At 41.7% G+C, this 19,161-nt stretch overlaps 1 protein-coding gene across 1 annotated transcript; it reads right to left on the minus strand.

The window, feature by feature from the left end:
- Positions 1-4,971: 4,971 nt before the first annotated feature.
- RGCC (regulator of cell cycle) lies at positions 4,972-18,681 on the minus strand. Its single transcript, XM_062636837.1, has 5 exons — positions 18,539-18,681; positions 18,167-18,346; positions 8,162-8,269; positions 6,693-6,755; positions 4,972-5,521 (listed from the first exon to the last, which is right to left on the minus strand). Exons 1-5 carry the CDS (start codon positions 18,573-18,575, stop codon positions 5,514-5,516), a joined length of 396 nt encoding a protein of 131 aa, XP_062492821.1. The 5' UTR covers positions 18,576-18,681; the 3' UTR covers positions 4,972-5,513.
- Positions 18,682-19,161: the final 480 nt, after the last annotated feature.

Below are 19,161 nucleotides of genomic sequence, written 5' to 3' on the forward strand. Positions count from 1 at the left end.
TTGACTGGGGTTTCTCACCCCGTCTGGCAGAGCAGGATCTGGCAGGCAGTGCAGTAGCGGCAGTGAGGATGAGGTGTATGTTTCTTCTCCAGCTTGTTCTGGCAGCTCTGCTTCACACCACAGTTCTCATGGGTTTACCCTGCAGCATCTCATGTGGACTTAGCTCCCAGGCCATGGTCCCAGTACTTACCAAAACGGCTCAGCAGACTACCCAGCAGTGCGAGGATGACAGATGCTCCAAGCCACAGTGCTGAAGCAAGCTGCTATGCTTGCACAGTGTGATGCAGAGGCCCCAGAACAGGTAATCCTCAACACCAGGGAAATTTTGCCTCTGCTATTCCAGCCCTAAAAACTGTTACACTCTAAGGTCAGTTATAGGTGAGCATATTTCAACACACTTTTCTTTAGGCAATTGATTAAGAAGACCAAGTGAAAAGTCTGCTCATCCATAGACTTTTGCAATGTTCTCTGTAGCAAATGAACACCATTAAGGGTAATTCAGCCTTCCTTTCTCTGTAATAGCTATTTGAAGGACCCAAAGGCACCATCCTAACTTCAGTGCTTTATGTAAGCACCTAAGTCAGGTGGGATTGGTCCTGATCCAATTTGATACACTAGCAAGATTTTGTTTTGGTTTATAATGTGAAGACTTCATATATACAGTCTATATATACAGAGCCTGCATAGGTTTATATGCAGAATCATAGAATCATTTAGGTTGGAAAGAACCTTTAAACTCATCAAATCCAACCATTACATCAGGACTACCAAGTCCACCACTAAACCATGTCCCTAAGCACCGGATCAATACATCTTTTAAATACCTCCTACCTCCAGGGATGTTTTTTCCCACAAGGGCAATGCACTTAATTACAAATACTGATGTGAAATGATATTATAAACACAACCGAACGATGGTGATTAGTAGTACAGCCATGCTCTATGGAGAAGGCAACACTTACTTCCTTGATCATACTATCATAAAATAACAGAATGGGCTGGGTTGGAAGGGATCTTGAAGCTCACCCAGTTCCAACTCCCTGTCAATGGCAGAGACACCTTCCATTAGACAAGGTTGCTCAAAACCTCATCCAACCTGGCCTCGAACACTTCCAGGAATGAGGCATCCACAGCTTCTCTGGGCAAAGCTCACTGGAGCATCCCCAAGCCTCCCAGAGCAGTCAGTGAGCTCTGATGCCTTGGGAGAATGGAAGCACAGGCCTCTAGTCTGTAGTTTTTAAAAGCAGAACTGATGAATATTTTGGTTTCAAAACATAGATGTGAAAGAGCAAAGCTGAACAAAGCGCTAGCATCCCTTTGTGTTGACTGGCCTATTTTAATCCCACAAACCAACCCATAGCATGCAACGAATAGCTTCAAATCTGTAAGAAAGAAAAGGACCTTGAAAAGATCTGGTTTACAACTCTAAGCCAATAAGATATAACAGCCAGGATCATCTTACATTATTGTGAAGTTATTTAGACAGCTAGAGCTGTTAGCCAGGCTGCAATGTAATCAGTAATGTAGAAAGTAACATAGAAAACAGGAGTTTTCCCCGTTGAGAGTATGGAGCTGGATCTAGTTCAAAAGCTGCTGCTGTCATATTGGCTTGATGATAACTCGCTTTGCTTCCAGACACCACAACCCTGGAAGTTCCTTTCCAACAGCCTAGCAGATGTCTTGTCTAGCACATTTAGGTACCTTCAGATAAATGAAATCTCATGCAGGATGGGCTCCAGTGTGGTGCAAATACCTCTTGGATGGTCAACCAGGTCCATCTGTGATGAACACCACTTGAGTTCCTCTACAGAGACTCACGTTGGGTGGACCTTTCACACTGGTGAATTCCTTTCACTTCACGCAGGGTGTGACACTGCTAGAAAATGACCTAAAAGCAACAATTCATGATATGAACTAAAATAAGTAAATAAATCTCTGCTTGCAGACACAAATGTTTCCCAGCAGGCAGAAGCGCTCTCTCTGGGTTTTCTCTTTGCAAGCACCCACTATTGAAACCAAGGCTTCAATGAATCTGTGAAATTCAGAGCATGGTTTATCCTTACCTCTCTAACCCTTTGCATTAGGCAACGCTGCTGCTAATCAGCTCCACACCCAGCATATACTGCAAAGCAAATATCAGTAACAAAGAAGTGGCGGGAGGCACCAGACAACAGACTGTAGGAGCCAGCAGGTGTTGAGCCCTTCCCTATCAGCAAGCTCTGTCACTACCAACCCAACTGTTTTTCTCTCTCCCAAGAACTCACCTGGCTGTCAGTGCACCAATAGTGGCTAGACATGCATGCAGCAAGGAAAAAAGGAAAAGTCCCTCTTTTTGCTCCTCTCTCTTCTTTATTAAGGACTCAGAAAAATGAGCACCTTACCAAGCTTAATGAGTGACCATATATCAGCTGAGCCTGGGTGATGGCACTGAGGACACACACAGTCAATAGCAAACCCAAGATAAAGCACATTAGCTCAAGCCTCAGTGGCAGAGGTTTAAACTAATCCGTTTAACCTTGAATTTGCTGTAGGTAAAGAGCATACATGTAAATGATTGTTGTGCCTCACCTTACACACGTCAAGCTGCAGCAATACATCTGCTTAGTCTAAGCTCCTCGTTTCCACTCCTGGATGTGTAGCATTAGCACAACAGGGTTATGACTCTCTTCTGAATCCAAATTCATCATCACAGTGTGAGAGGGAGGTCAAAACAAGGATTAAAACTGGTCCATAAGCACAGTGCAGCCTCCAGCAATGCTCACTGGGGATTGAGTGTCACGGGAACTTTTCTCAGCAATGCATTTCTCAGCGCCATAGGTAATGAGATGATGAACTTCAGTTGTGAGGATACTCCAGTGGAATGACATCTACACTAATGCCTTTCTTCTGACACAGCAAGACATTCAAAATTGAGCCTAATACACTGAAGGAATTCAGATCAACAGCTTCGCAGAAGACACTCCCAGATTTTGCAGCTGATTGTCAGCAGAACTGCTGTATAAGCAAGCAGAAGTCTCCACTTTTTCATGCATAAATAAGATTAAAACACACAAACAGATGGTCATTTAATCCCCAACTCCATTCCCAAGTGGCATTACACAAAGTGAGAGACATGCCTCACTTTAAACCTCTGGTTATACTAGAAAAATCTTCAGAATTGGCTGTTTGTAAGGACAAAGTATTGTCATTCCAAATTACTGTAGCAATTTGGTGATTTCACTCAATGAAAGGAGACATCCAACTGTAAATACTGATTATTGGGCCTAGTGTTCAATTGGATTGAGTGTTAACTGAACCTGTAGATGGAAAGCACTCAGGCCCAGTGCCTCAAACTAATACAACCTTGAGCAACAGAAGAACAAACCACTGTCTGTCTCCCCCCACCTCACCATTGCCTGAGGCAGCCACACATAGTTGGAGTATTCTGACTTTATGATGGTAAAATCCACCATTTACCAACACTATCACTTACCCTACCAAAGGGCATTAAAATATAGAATAACAGCCGAAACTGCTGCAGCTATTCAAGCAGTGTGAAAAATATGCACTATGCTAAAGATGTTTCTTAAAGGAAAAGTAAGAGCTTGTTTCCGCTGTCCTGGTTCCCCTTACCTTAGGTCCTGCTGAAAGCCTTGGTGCCTCTCTATGTAACAGCAGGTCCTACACTAGCCAAGAGAATGCCCCTCACTAGCTTTGCACAGCAACACATCCCTTTGCATCTGGGACTGGGGAGAAGGGACAGGTTCCCCTCTTGGTTTCACATAGGCAGATAAAAGGAGGATTTACTCTTACGTGTTTACAACATAGACCCAGATTTCCATTATGCTCTGGTTTTGCTGGAGCAAGCCTACCTTGCTGCTCAAAATGGGGTTCCTGCTGTGCAGGAGCCTCCCAGAGCACAGCTGCTGTCTCAAACTTGAACCACCACACCTTCCTTCAGAGATTTTTGTAGTTAAGCTACAACAACATGAAACATCATCCTCCTAAATCAGTTCACTCCGTCTCTAGCCTAAGGGGCAATTTACCGATTGAATCTACAGAAGAAAATGTTGAAGTATTTTCTCTTCAGAAAAATACTTCTTAAATTGCCCTTCTGTCTGAAGTAACGAAAAGACCTACATAACCACTTCAATATTGTTTCAGACCATTTAACATGTACCCAGTTCAGTGTTTTACTTTCTTACCAATAAGTAAAACTGGAAAAATCATACAGTATTTAATAACACACAAAAGTTTCAGTCAATTTTTAGGAAATCTAAAGCAAGGAGATGGATTTGCAACATCCTCATGGTGTTCCCCTTAGCAAATACAGAGTACTTTCCTCTAGCTGCAGAAGGCAGGTCAAAATCAGTCCTGTAAGGTCCCTAAGGAACTGGCTGGTAGCTGAGTCACAGGTATGTCCTTCTCCAGACAAAAACACATTCAAAGATGGTAAATGACCAATGAGACACAATATTTAAACCACTTATGCAATGGCTTACAAGCCTGCTTTGCTCAAAATAAGACCTGGAGTTCAAACAAGCCCAGCTCATTTGATCTGAACAGATTGGGCAGCAACTGCATGAGCAGCTCAGACAGAAGAGCTAAGTGTAATGCCTGCAGCAGCTGGAAGACAGCTCACATAATGACATCCCCAGTGCCTACTGCATATGGAAACAATTGGGTTCCTTGTGAAACTACAGATTCACCTTCCACTATTTCAGCATAACACTGACTGTCAGGAAGACTTTTAAGAGCAAGAGAGTATTTCAGACCAAAGGTTCTGGTACCAGAAACATCCAGACATTTAACTATGCCTTGGTGATAGAGGATCTCCATACCTAAACCGACGGGCCTAAATGCCTGACCTCCCAAATAGTAGAATAGCATGTAATTTCAAAGCTAGCTGTTACATGGGGTTTGAAATAGGTGTTATTGTTCAAATCTGTACTAAGTCAGTGTTATTCCATTTGTATTAAAGCAAATCTGAAGTAGCAGTTTGAACAATATTTTTATTTTTCTGATTATATTAATTTTACATAGTACAAAATTCTCTTATTTAAGCAATTTAAAAAGAAAAATAGGAGATTCCACATGAAGCCAGCATAGCATTTTGCCTAACAGGTAATATGCCTTTATCAGATAATTTAAAGCTTGACCTTAATTTGTACTTCTGTTTCAGAGTTCGCATGCTCACATGAAGCTTTCGGACACCTGGATTCCAGTTCAGGGTTTATTTGCATACAAAAATATATTATATGGCAAAAAGCATTAGAAGTTCTCAACTATATAAAATAACAAATATTTTCATAAAAGCAAATTTAAATTAAAATTCAAGCTATATTTTAAAGTAAAATACAGCTGTAATGCTTGAATTGTCTTATACCATCTGCTGCAGAGTCACAAAACTGATGTTACCAGTTAAATACTTGTAGGAATTCACAAAGGTTATGTTCAGAAGGTAAATATCCTGGGTAGCAAAGTTATCAGACAAGGGCAGCAGTTCTCAGTCTCAGACTGATGTCACTTATCCTTCACATACCTGAAAATACAGAACAAGAAGGATCATTAAGTTCTACATTAAATAAGACTGCATGTTGTTTACATACCAGACACCCCTTATGTTCAGCTTGCTAGACTGCCTGACAGGCCAAAATTATGCCTTTTTTAAATGAACATAAAAGCCAAAAAAAAGTCTTTCAGAAGAGCAGCCGATTAGATTTCGGTGGTGTAGATGAAATGAGCTCAAACATACATCCATGACAGAAGTCAGGAAACCAGAATTATATTTCAAGTAAGAGAAGTGAAACTGGGATTAAGATGCAAGTAAGATGACAAGGAAGTAGCTCAAAAGGGCAGCTGTCTTAAGTCCAATGCAGATGGCCAAGGCTTCAATGATTACAGAGAAGGGAAAATACCTAATGAATACAAGAAACTCTCAGTTCACAGTTTATTGGAAGGGGAGGGGTTGTTCATGCTGCTATTTAGGTCTAATCCTAAAAATTTGTTGGTTTGGGTTCTGCAGTCTGGTTCCATACATAAAAAAACACAGTGTCACATCCATAACAGCACAGAAAACCAGAAAGAAGCAGACTACATGGTTGGGAATAGGAGGGTGGTTTTTTTAGTTTTATTGTTTTTCTTTAAAAGTGATAATGAAGAATCTAGTACTGTAACTGGGAAATACATCTAGATAGTGACAGGAAGAAGTGACTTAAATTCCATTCCTGGTTGACAAGCACAAACAGGTTTTTGACATTTAATCTAAGATAATAAATACAGATACCTGCTTATTAATTCTTTCATAAAGCTAAATGCAGTATAAACAGGTTTCCTCACCTACAGTTATTCCTCCAGTTGCTTATCTTCACAATGAAGAAAAAGTCCCACTTTTTAGCCTAGTTTTAAGTATTTAAGAAAGTGATGTTTACTTAATGCCTGTCGCTGTCAAGGAGAGGTGAACTGCGGTTCCCTCAGAGGTGGGGACAAGGGTTCACTGAAGTACAGCCTTTGTCACACAAGCTAAACCGCATGCCTTGAACATCCAGGCAAAGGCCAGAATTCAGTCTATTTTACCTTCTTATCCACTTAATGATCCATGCGACTGACAAACTAAAATGAAGCCTACTTCCCTTCGCTCTCCCCTCGTACACTGGGTTTTCATCATTCTTTGACAGTACCAAGTGAGATGCAGGTAATAAAAATCTACCTACTTGCTAGTGTCCTGTCAAGATCAGCAATGAAGTCTTCCAGTTCTTTCGTGTCTCCAAGCTTTGCTGCAAAATAAGAGTCAATGCTATTTAGACATGATGTATTTCTCCAACCAAAAGTAACACTGAAACCACACAACCCTCCAAATAATTTTCAGTGATATCAGACACACTGTAGACTATTTTCAGGGCAGTTCAATAGGGTTGCTGCAATGTCCAAATGCATTCTTAGAAAACAGGAGAGAATTAAAACTAATTTTTATAGTTCTCCATTTGAGAGAAACAAAGCAAAGCAATCCTTTGTTCAGTTTCCTTAAAAAGCAGAAGTTAAAGTAGAGAAAAAAAGCCACATCTTTGCTATCATGAGAGTTTCCTTTATTGAATCTATTCAAATACTGCATTCATGGTCCTAATGAAACCCCAGCCAGTTATCTCCCAGTCCTACCCAAATATATGACTCTTAAATCATGTCAGGATCACTGGTTTGCTGTGATGTCACATCTTTTGATCTTGGTCCACACACTATAAATTTGGATCCAAAAATTCACACAAACCTCAATTCTGTAGAACACCACTGGTTCCATTCAATCTTGTTTTACTCCAAGTAGCTTCCTTATCCCTATTCCAAGCTAGTTCCAACTCTATTTCTATGATTCTCATCAGGAACAGCATCTTGACCTTTAGTGTAGCTTTTGCCAAGTATTTCCTGCCAGTTTAACTGAACTCTTTTTTCTACTTCTTATTAAGTATTACTCGCTATTCTTCCCTTGTATCATGCTAAGTACGCATTTAACTTGTTTTTGTGACCACTCACTGTGGAAAAGACATGAAAGCACAAAAAGCTCCTTGAGCATGCGCCTGAGAAGACTAGTTGTAATAACAGCACCATGTAGTACATACGTATTGATTTATTGATATATCTACTCTAGAGTTCATTAAAGTTAACCAGAACGAAACAAGCTCCTGGGGAGTTATATCAGCTGCAAGACAGAAGGACTTTGAAACAGGATAGCTACAAAGGAGGGACAAATTACTAATAAATGGATTGTATCAGCAGTGAAAGGTCTGTATGGATCTAAGTAATTGTGATAACTTGAATGGCAGCATATGGCTTCAGAGGAGTCACCTAATGCACCCCTGCACTCAGGCTAAGTACTTCTGTATATAGATGGGACACTTAAGTTACTTAGTTGCTTCAGTAAGAAGTAACGCAAGTTAAGCATTAACTGAAGTGTTCTGTAAGTAGTACCATAATTTCTCATCAACCAAGAAACTGTAATTTTCTTCAGCTTGGTGTTTCAAAACCAAGAGTTGCAGGTCACCTGCAAAGATGTGCCGATGCAATGTGCTATTGCAGTAATAATTGGATTTGTTACAATTAAGAAAGTCAATGTACACATGTGAATCCTGGCTCATAGAAAGAAGCCTCCATAGTTGAGAATTAGGAAGAAATGCCAACAATTAAAGCTTACCTTTACATGGAGTTACTGATGGAGATGGCAAGCTTGGAGTAGATGTAGTTGGAGAGTTGAGCTTTTCATCACTGAGGCTGAAACTATTTCTGTAGAGTGAATCTGCACCTGTAAGAAAGTTACATTATAAAGTAAAATTAAGACCTGCAATTTTGCAATAGAACTCAAAACAAATGGGCCCTTCTTATATAGGCTTCAAAATTTGTAGAATTCAAATTTTCAGACTTCAAAACTAGAGGGATGTATAAATCATTTATTGTGTGAAGGGCATTGTTACCACACCTACAGTTAAAAAGCAAGCAGTCCTAGGTCAAATCCTCACTCCTGGTAAGGAAAGTGTCAGCTTTCCCTGCAGTCAGCATCGTTTGGACAATATTACAAGAATGGCAATTATCCCCCATCCACTAAATTAGGCCTGGTGTGACCTGCCTAATTCACAATATTCTAGGAAATTCTGGTCACCTGGTTTTGAAATGCTATTAGAAAAGCTGAATAAAGAGCAGTGGGACAAGGACAGTTCCCCAGAACACAATATATTCAGTGTTGTTCTCATCCCTGAAGCAAACTCACCCATTTCTCCATGTATTACTCTGCTGCTTTAGGTCTTGTGTTCCACATAAATGATATAGCACTTTTTAATTTTGTTTTACTCTGTGACTCTGGAGATCATAAGCAGTACATCTATATACAAGATGTTCTGCAGCCTTGTAGGTGACCTTTCAAACAAAGCTTTACATGCCCTGGAAAGCAATGGGAAAGGTTCCAATACCATTCTGATATTCTTGGATTTTGGACAAGGCCTTCAGTTTCAAAAGTATGAAAAAAAAGTGACCTTTATCTTCTCTCTTTTCATAAGAGTTCTATGATGCACAGTGCATACAAAGTATTAGTCATGGCTCCACTGGAAGGAGGAACTGTCATTGTGTTAGAGACACTAGAACTACTAGTTCCTGCAGTTTTGAGCCAGTGACCTGAAAACCATAAAAGAAAGCATTGTAACACAAACATGTCAATAGCCTCCATTGATGTGGTACATTTCCTAGGAAACAAATGTATGCCTCATTACATAACAATTTTGCCTCCCTGCAGCAGACACAGTGTTTGTCTTTACAGTCCCAGCCTAGCAGGTGGTTACACTGCAGCATTAAGTCCACCCAAGTCAGTACTGTCACAGCCCCTTGGACACCTGTCCCATTTGTGATGCCAGGAGGTGACTGCCTTCATTTAAGGGTGCCTTGCTGAATTAGCAAAAGAAGGCATGAACACTGCTTGCCATGCCAAGATCTCCACCTCTACTGAATACTGCCACGATGCTCGCAGATATCAAACACAGAGACCATCATTCTCCAGAAGACTACTCCTCTACTGTAAGTTTCCACATCTTTGGGAAGAGAAGTGTGTCTCCACACCCCATCTCCTCTAGCCTGCTGTCCTTACTAGCATTAAACCACCTTCTACAGGTGTACAGGGGTACAGTGCCAAATGAGGCCAGATAGCTGCATCTACTAAGCATTCAAGGCCAGGTTGGACAGGGCCTTAAGCACTCTGGTCTAGTGGAAGGTGTCCCTGCCGATGACAGAGAGGGCTGGAACTAGGTGATCTTGAGGTCCTTTCCAACCCAAACTATTCTATGATTCTATGTTTCCCTGTGTCTTCTGTGCTAGCTTCCAAGCCTACCTTTGTTGTAATACACACTGAAAAGGCTTGTGACAAGCTTCAAGCTTCAACCTTCAACCCGTTTTCTTTTTCTACATGTATGTTAGCCCACCACAGTACTGTGCCTTTCACAGTTCACTCTTCAAACAGCTCCTGCACGTGCTACCTACAGAACAACAGAAACATAAGCAAATGGCATGACTGACATCTATTACCTGGGACTATTGCTTGTCCAAATCAGCCACCAGTCAGTATTTCTTGTTTAGAAAAAGGGATATGCTGCTTCTTGCTAGCTTTTCATTGTAATTTGTTTATCTTCACTTTTAAGAGCCTGTTCTCTCTAAACCCGAGCAGGTCAAAACCAATCTACTTGAAACTTCAGATAGGAGAAAGATTTAATGGATACAATGCAGAATTTAGATAATTTTAGACAGAAAGTTGGAAAAAATAGCACTATTTTTTTCTAAAAAAAAACCCCAAGCAGTTCCTAAAACCATAAAAAGCAACCTAAGGGCAGAGGTGGGGAGGAGGCGGGTGTAAATCTGACACTGCTCTGCAATTATGTGTGTCCCTGGTGTTGTACCCCACACTATGAACCCTGCACATTAATAGTTTGAAAGTAACAGAGGTATAACAAATTTCCTCCTGAAATCAGCTTACAGACCAACTTTCTACTAAATCCACATTTCTTTCCAGCCAAGATGCAAACCCTAGTGACCAAGAAGCTCTGAATGGAAAATTCTTGCTGTTCAGAACAAAACCCCTTGCACCACAAAAAAGCCAAATAACTCACACAAGCAGTTCTGTAGCCAAGAGCACAACTCACTGAAACACTGACGGAACAGACTATAGATAAGACATTTTCTAGGCAATGGATCTGAGAAGAGCAGAACAAAAACTTCCAAATTATTTAATATTTTTACAGCTTTTTGAGCTCATTGAATTAAGAAAAAAATAACCCACAGAACAATGGCTACAAAACTGAGTGTACTTTAACAGGGAGCCAATGCTATTAGTATCCAGACACCAAATGTAGTAATGCTGGGAATTTGTGTTACAAATCAATCCTTATCATACACCAAATCTAAAGCTCCAGTTGCTCTTATATATAGCTGGAATAAAATGTTCTTTTTGTGAATGCTTGTGAGGGCAACTCAAATTATGAAAGCTATAATTTAAATGGCTTATTATCTGCAAACTATTTATGCAATTCTTTTTATATCCACATACGCATACATCCAAGCTAGTAGCCACCTTTGATTCTTCATGTGGTTTTCTCTTCATATTCCTTCTATAAGCAGTTGAAAGTACTGATGGCTCACCTCAAAACATATTTAAACCAGAAAATGTTATTTCATACTGGCTTCCCCAAACCTTATGCTGGTAAATATTTACAACTGGCAAAAAAGAAAATAAGACAGAACTGTTGCTTTAAAATACCTGAATGTTTTTCTTCCAGTCTCACAAGATGAAATGTTTTCACAAACCAGTGTTATCTTCTGATGGGTTGTAAGATTAATAGTTTCAGGAAAATATCAACATTTATCTTCCTCAAAAAGCAAAACCAAACTCTACCTACTGGCTGTGGCTTACAAATGTCACCATGCAGCAGCAATTCTGATGACAGAAGGAGGAATGCATTGACTCTGCCATTAAGGTCATTATAACAAATGCTGAAAACAACGCACTCTTAAAAATAAATACTTGTGATATCTGTCACATAAAAATACCCACTTTGGCAAAGTGTGTCTGTAGGGCAGAAAGCTCTGGGAAAAGGACACTTCAAGTCCTGGCTTTCTACTAGCTGTCACAGTCAAGATTTGCCCATTCACCTCCAATAATGGCCCTTGGAAGAATTCCACTGCCATACAAAGGCAACATCCTCTGCAACCCAATAACCAGAGGCTGATGCCAAGGATCTCTCATTGCTGCTGTCCTTCCTCATCCAGACCCTTCTCTCCCACTGAGATGCAAGTTCATTTATCATTCATTCCTTATTTTTCACTTTGTGTATTGATTCTACTGCCTGTGCATGTACATACTATGCCCCTTTGGCTGTTTAAAAAAAAAAAAAAAAAAAGAAATCAACCCAAACCCAAAAAATCAACCCAAAACACTCAAGTTGTCTTTTTTAAATCAAGTCCTTAAAATGGGAGAGTTAAGCTACTGATTTACATGAAACAAACTAAACCAATAACTGCAAAATTAAGGGGATGGAATAAACATGGGCATATTTTACTTTGACAAAGTAATCTGTAGTTAGTATTGACCTTTGCTGTTCCAGTATATGGTTAAACCACAAAGAAAATCCAGGGCAACACCATGTAAATATGGAATGTCCCCACAAAATGAGCAATTGAAAGGTTCTGGTAAGTAACTAACGGAAGGATGGAAACCTCAAACTTAATTTTAAAACAGGCAACGGAAAAAGTTCAGCTGTCTGACTTCTTTAATCTTATGCTCTTTCTAGTACCATAGTTCAAGATACAATTTTAAAGAGCACTGGAGTGGGCAAAAATCTTTAATAGTTTTCAGTGGGGAAAGCTTTGGGGGGTAGGGTGGAAATAAATCACATCTTAAGTTTTGGAGAGAGGAGCTTTAAAATTTGGCTGAAGTCCCTATAAGCCATGAATTCATTATAAAACAGTAGCTCAGCATTTAATGCTCAGACTGAACAACTCATTCCCAGTCAGAACATAGCCTACATGCTAAAAAATGAGAGTAAAATCAGAGATTTCTAATGCCACAAGTAGAAGTGAGAAATATTCATGATGCCTGTTTCACAATACATATGTTGCAGCCCTCAAGGGCAGTGTTTATTTTGATCATAACCACAGTTACACTTGGGTGCAATGTTTATTTTTGTGATTTTTTTTTGCCTAAGCTAACAAAGCAAACATCTGTTCCAATGCTGACATAAAAATCACACATTTTCTGTACTGACACATCTACGCTTTGTGGTTTAAAAGATTTCAAATCACAGTTACAAGTGACCTGGGAAGCCTGAAATTCAGATATACAAGCATGCCTTCTCATTATTCACAAAGCTTACCTTTCCCTTCCCTCACCACACTTACTACCTGCGAGACAGTGCTTCCAACTCCAACCTTCCCCCTTTTTAATACTTCCTTTATAAAGCGTAAGAGGAACATGTATGCTGGAAAGAATGGGAAATCCTATCAAAAAAAGCACATTTCTCATTAAAGTACCTGGAGAGAAACTTGTGCACCTGAAACATCTGGGTTTTCTTCCCCTTGATTGTACTGGTAATTTAATCACATCATTTAATAAAATGTTATTTCTCCATGGGAGTCTTGCTTCTTTTTTTTCATTATAAATATTCTATTCCCTTCTTGTTGGGGATAGACCATTAAATATTTGAGGAAACAATTTACCTTCTCAAAATGTTTTCTTCTTCATCATACAAGACTGAGATTTGCTGCTAAGAGGAAAAGCTCACCTACCCCACATTTTGTGTCTCATAGCAGATGCCTGTAGAAGAGTTATCTAGTTATTTTTTGAGGGTGTAAGCTTTTAACATCAATGATACCTTAAGGCAATATGTTCTACAGTTTAACTATACACCATGAGAAGCAATCACTCTTCTTTTCTTGAAACATGCTGATTTAATTTGATTTCCTCATTCTGGGCGAGGTAGAAGTCAGTCTCCTAATATCACTTAGGATTTTCTGGAAGACTAGCTTGTCCCACCCAAAACATCTCTGCTCTAGCTTGACAGCTCCAGTCTATTTAATCATTTGGAAACTATTTTATGCCTTCAGTCATTTCTGTTGCCTTTTTCCATACCTTCTTTACTGTCACATATTGCAAGATTGCCAATGTAAACAGGCTTTTCAGGATGAGTGCTGCAGTATGAAGTGACCAATGCTTCATCTCTAGATAGTGCAGGCATTAGCACAAGCACACAGAGACATCCATGGCATGTAACTATGAATGCTTGCACTACAGCAGGCATTTGGTGCTAAGAGATATTGTTCAACCCCCTAATAAACCTGCACCTACTTCATTTTGAAATTACAAAATGAAGGAGTTCTAGATGCACTTAGAGGGAGATTTTGTTGTATTTAAAAGCCAGGACATACCTGTCATAAAGCCTTTACATATTCCTAAAAATAACTATGAAGGTACACTGCAGGCTGTTAAGAGTGAAGGATTAAATAAAAAAAAAAAATATTTTGCAACACTTTTAACAAAGGCTGGACGCTGAACCTGTTTGAAGAAAACACATCCAGAGCTAAAAATACGAAGCACTTCTCAGAGCACAACAGCAGATTATGGTTTAGCTTTTCAGTGTTATTATAACTTTGACACAGGAAACACTAAAGCACTTTCCTTCTCAACCTCACATGAAGTCCAACTTTCTCTTCACTATACTAATCCTGACATTGCCATATACTGTACTCGCACAATGCACTGACATCATTTTAGTACAATATATTAGCACATAGCACAATATACTAGGACATGCGATTTACACAGGCAAGCCTGCGCTTTTCTCTGCAAGCTTATTCCAACACACAGGAAGCAAATTATATCTGTAAGAGTTTGCCTATGTAGCTGCATCTACAGTAGTGGCTTTTACCAGCACAGCACACTAACACAAATCCTATTTTATCACAATCAACATATGCTGAAAATAGCAAAGAGTTATAAGGTATCCCTCAACTTAGAGGTTTCAGCATGATTAATAACCTAAACTACAAGCTGTTATACATTGAAGCAGTTGAATACATCGAGTTGAAACATAACTGATACTCACAGCCCAGTAACTCAAAGAATGTTGGAGTAACAGTTGCATCATGATTTCCCAGCACTGACCCCATCAGCTGTTGTGGTTAATGTTATGCTTGTGGGCCAAGTACTAAGATCATCACGAACACCTGCGCATGCAAGCCTTTCTATTACTGTAAGGTCTAGAGTCCATCATGTTATGTACAATACTTAACCATGGCCAAGACAGAGCTCATCCAAAGAGCATTTACTCAAATAACAAGACAAGATGTGGGAGAACCAAGTACTATCCTGCCCATTTTCCACTGCAGTATCTTCAAGTTTGTTTTTTTCCTTAGGAGCACAAAATATGAAGGATCAGAATTTCACTTGGTATTTTTGGAGCTAGCCCACTCAAGAGGGGATTTTTAAGGTTAAAAGCAATACTTGCAGGATTAACTATAACTGATGAAGATCTTCTGTAAATATTTGTTTAATTAAATGGGCTCATTCTCATGGGAGAAGCCCGAGGAGACGAAAGGCTTTCCTTACCCTAATAAACAGTATTGATCAAGCATGACCAGTTGATATCTATTACTAGCTTGCTGTAAAATTGAATTTAAGATTGATTCAAGGGCCTTGAAACAGGCAGTTGCAACAGTTTAAATCATCACCTCCCCTTGCAGTCCCACCCTAGACGCAAAAGATACCACTGCAGGAGTGGCCAAAAGATACATACGCCTAACCTTCAGCCACACTACAGCAGTTAGGAGGATTAGATAAACCAACAAAGAAGAGATAGTGCTAAAATACAATAATCTGAACTGTTCTATGCATACCTAACAAAGCACACTTGGAAGAGTCTTGGCACTGGATAACAAGATTCTGCAAAGGTGCAAAGACTGCTCATGTACAAGAGGATCATTCAAATTATCTGCAGGTAATATTGTTGGAATTCCTTTTGCATTGTCAGAACTTGCTCTTTCAGCCCATGTTCTCCTTCACCTTGCAGTGGTGTTTAACCTGAGCATTACCATGGGAATATCAGAATCACAAATTCAGTACTACACTTGCACTAAACAAGATAGACCAAAGGAAAGGTGAACCTAAGAGGAAAAAAAATGAGCTTAAACAGAAAGAGCCTGGGTAAGTAGGAAATTCCCTGCATCTATTCTTAAATTAGATGTAGGGAGTGTAGCTGGATTACATCAGACACTGAAGCACGTTTTATAAAAGGTTCTCCTTATAAATTGCAGCTCCTCTCCAATCTTGCTGTAACTTCAAAATAAGAAGTTGTCTCCACTGAACGATGCCTTTAGGAAGAAGTGATTTATCGGGCCTTCTCCAAGAAGCGAGGAGAGATGGTTGTTTTACCATTTCTCCTCTCTTAAACATATCCTCATACAGCTGACACTTTTGGATGCCAATAGGCTACTCTTGGTGCACCCTCCTAGTCCAGTATATGCCAGTGTCCAGAAGACAGCAATTTCAATTTCTGTAGAGCCATCTTTCACATGATGCATCACCAAGGGAGGAACCACAGCGCTGGATGGGATTTGAAAGCTTGACAAGTTTCTCATGGAAGATCCTTGAGGACTTTGTCTACAGCCAGCAAACTGTGCCTATCCTGCTATCAATCAATGTCTTCAATCTAAATCAGGGCAGATTTGTGACACATGTTTTTATTTTCCAGATCTTCCTGAAGATGTGATCTGCCCATTCACACAAGATGCTGTTTCTCTCCAGGCTTCCCACCTTGCCAGAGAACACCATCTTCCTCCAAAATGCCTTCCTTTCAATTCTAACAGCAATTTTAAGCAGTGTTTAAGACTTAAGTTTTCTGAACAAGCAACTACAGATGTCTTTATCTGTTCAAGAAAAGTAAGTTCTTGATTCTGTTTTTTTTTTTTTTTTTGGGGGGGGGTGGGTTCTTTTTGTTTGTTTTTTTTTTTTTCATGGTTTTCTTAGAAATAAATTATTTCACTATCATTTTAAACATCTCATTTGTGGGTAAGAGTATGTAAGAGGTTAATGTATCACAATACTGAAGACTGCACAAGAAATAGTAACACTAGGGCTGTATTGCTGCAATTGTTAATAAGCTTTTATTATTACTTGAAGCAGGGCTCACATATTTCACAAGCTTGTCCCAGTAAAGGCAGACCTCACCCTACACACCCTCAGCCACCCAAAAGGCTAGTGTCCAGCCTAAATTGGGCACGCACTTCCAAACCTTCCTCAGAAGGAGAGAGATATTTACAAGGAGTGATTCACCCACTGCATTATGAAATAGCACAACATCTTGATCCACGTATCTCCACTGACTACAGGAGAAAATACAAACCAAAAGGCACTGACAGCCAGGGCATCCACCTTCAGGGCAGGTAAAACATTACCTGTCCATGAAGTGAAATTCATCCTGCCCGTGCTGATGAAATAAAGGGCTCTGATAATATGCTCTCATAGCTTCAGTATGAGGAAGATTACGTTAATGTTTTAGCACTAAGTCAACAGAACTGTGAAGTAAGGCCCTGAACTGGTAAAATATTTAAAACAGAAATTAGGGGAGCAATTTTATTACAAATAGCTGGAAAAGAGATAAGTTTCATAAAGCTTTCCTATATAGTTAAGGACTAAAAAATTGGGTATAGTTTGTTTTTAGCAGAACTTGCTTCTAACAATGTAGACCTTGAGTCTACTGCCCCCAAGGAGAACAGCAGTTTCCAGCCTCATTGTCTGGAAATGAAAATAAGTTTTTTTTTCCCAGACTACCAAAAAATAAAAGGCATAAAACTTTTTTCCAAGTTAAAAAAAAAAAAAGCTTAGTTCCAATTCTGTTTTCTTGCCCAAAGCAGGTCATGAGTCAGTATCTGCTTCCCACCCTTCCTGTGCTATGTTCTGTATGCACCACTTGTATACAATCGATACACTTGTGTGCAAATTAGCTTAAAATCATCACCTCTGAAATAATGATAACACTAAGCCATAAACCTGTACGAGTTTCCACCTGTTCTGGAAAGCACACTTTAGTTAACTTTCTCTCAAATCATATTTTTGCTACTGAGAGCAGTCACTGTTAAATTAAGAACCTCATGGGATGGTTTGGTTAGAAGGGACCTTAAAGCCCCCCCGGTTCCAACCCCTTGCCATGGCCAGGGACACCTTCCACTAGACCAGGTTGCTCCAAGCCCCATCCAGCCTGGGCTTGAACGCTGCCAGGGATGGGGCAGCCACAGCTCCTCTGGGCAACCTGTGCCAGTGCCTCACCACCCTCACAGGGAAGAATTTCTTCCTAGTGTCTCACCTAAGTCTCCCCTCTCCCAGTTTAAAGCCATCTCCCCTTATCCTATCACCACACACTCTTGTCAAAAGTCTGTCTCCAGGTTTCTTATAGGACCTCTGCAGGGACTGAACGACTGCTGTAAAACGTCTTTCCTTTGACGCGCCGGGGTGCCCCGCTGTCCCAGGAGCCCACTTGACCTCCTCCCGTAGCGAGTGTTTCACCCCCGCCTCCTAACCCAGCCTTGATGTGGCTTCCCCCAGGAGCTTTCGTCCTCCCTTCGCCTTCTGCTGCTACCACTGCCTCTAACACCCGCCGTGGAACAGCCGGACACTCACTCTCGGAGTCGCTGAGGCCGCTGCCGTCGCTGACGCTCGCGCTGCTCCGCCGCTTCATGCGCTCCAGGTGCTCGCTGTAGTGGAAGCGGCGCCGGCCGGCGGGGCAGGAGAGCTCGGCCAGCACGGTGTCAAACTCCCCCAGCGCCTCGGCCAGGCCCCCGCCGCCGTCCTCACTCAGAGCTACCGGGCGGAGGCAACAAAGTCAGGACTCTCAGGGACCGGGACCCGACCCTCGCGCCCGAAGGTGATACCTACCTACCCACCGCCCGCCCTCCGTCCATCCATCCATCCCTCCGTCCGTCCATCCATCCCTCCGTCCGCCCGTCCATCCCTCCCTCAGACCCCCCGCCCCGCCTCACCAGCCGCTCCCACCTTGACCCGCCGGCCGCTGGCCCTGAGGCGACTTCATTGCGGCGGTGCCCCAGCGCTGCTGCTGCCGCCCCTGCCCCTGCTCCCGCCGCCAGCACGGGCAGTTCGGCGCTGCTGCCGCCGCCGCCGCCTCTTATAGCCCGCCCGGGAGCGAGGCTGAGGCGGAGCGGGCGGGAGGCGGCAACGTGGCCCGGCCCTGCCCTGCCCTGCCGCCGCTGGGGGCTGGACGGTGGGTGCAGGTGCGCCATGCCGGGGCAGAGCGGTTTGCATTCAGATTAAGTCCTTCTCACAGTTCACCACTACCACGAGTGGGAGGCATCGCCCCGTGCGCTCTGACCGCCGCTCCCGACAGCGTGACCCTGCCTTCGGTTTGCTAATCCCAGCTGTGGCTCAGGAGGGGTCTGAGCAGGGGTTGTGCCAGACTGCTGGTGGAGGGTACCAGGAGCGGCTGTGAGGAGGGAACCTCACAAGAACACGGGACTGGATCGTCCTCACCCAGCCCCGTGACCGGCCCGACAGACCAGGACGAAGAAGCCTGCCTTACACTTGCAGCGAGGCTGTGGGTTCCCATGCGGCAGCACTGCCGCTCAGCCCCCCGCCCCGAAGCACGTTCCCCATCGCCACCG

The sequence above is a fragment of the Pezoporus occidentalis genome, unplaced genomic scaffold (assembly GCF_034315485.1).
Source record: "Pezoporus occidentalis ecotype Australia unplaced genomic scaffold, CSIRO_AGI_Poc_V1 ctg5, whole genome shotgun sequence".
NCBI lineage: Eukaryota > Metazoa > Chordata > Aves > Psittaciformes > Psittacidae > Pezoporus > Pezoporus occidentalis.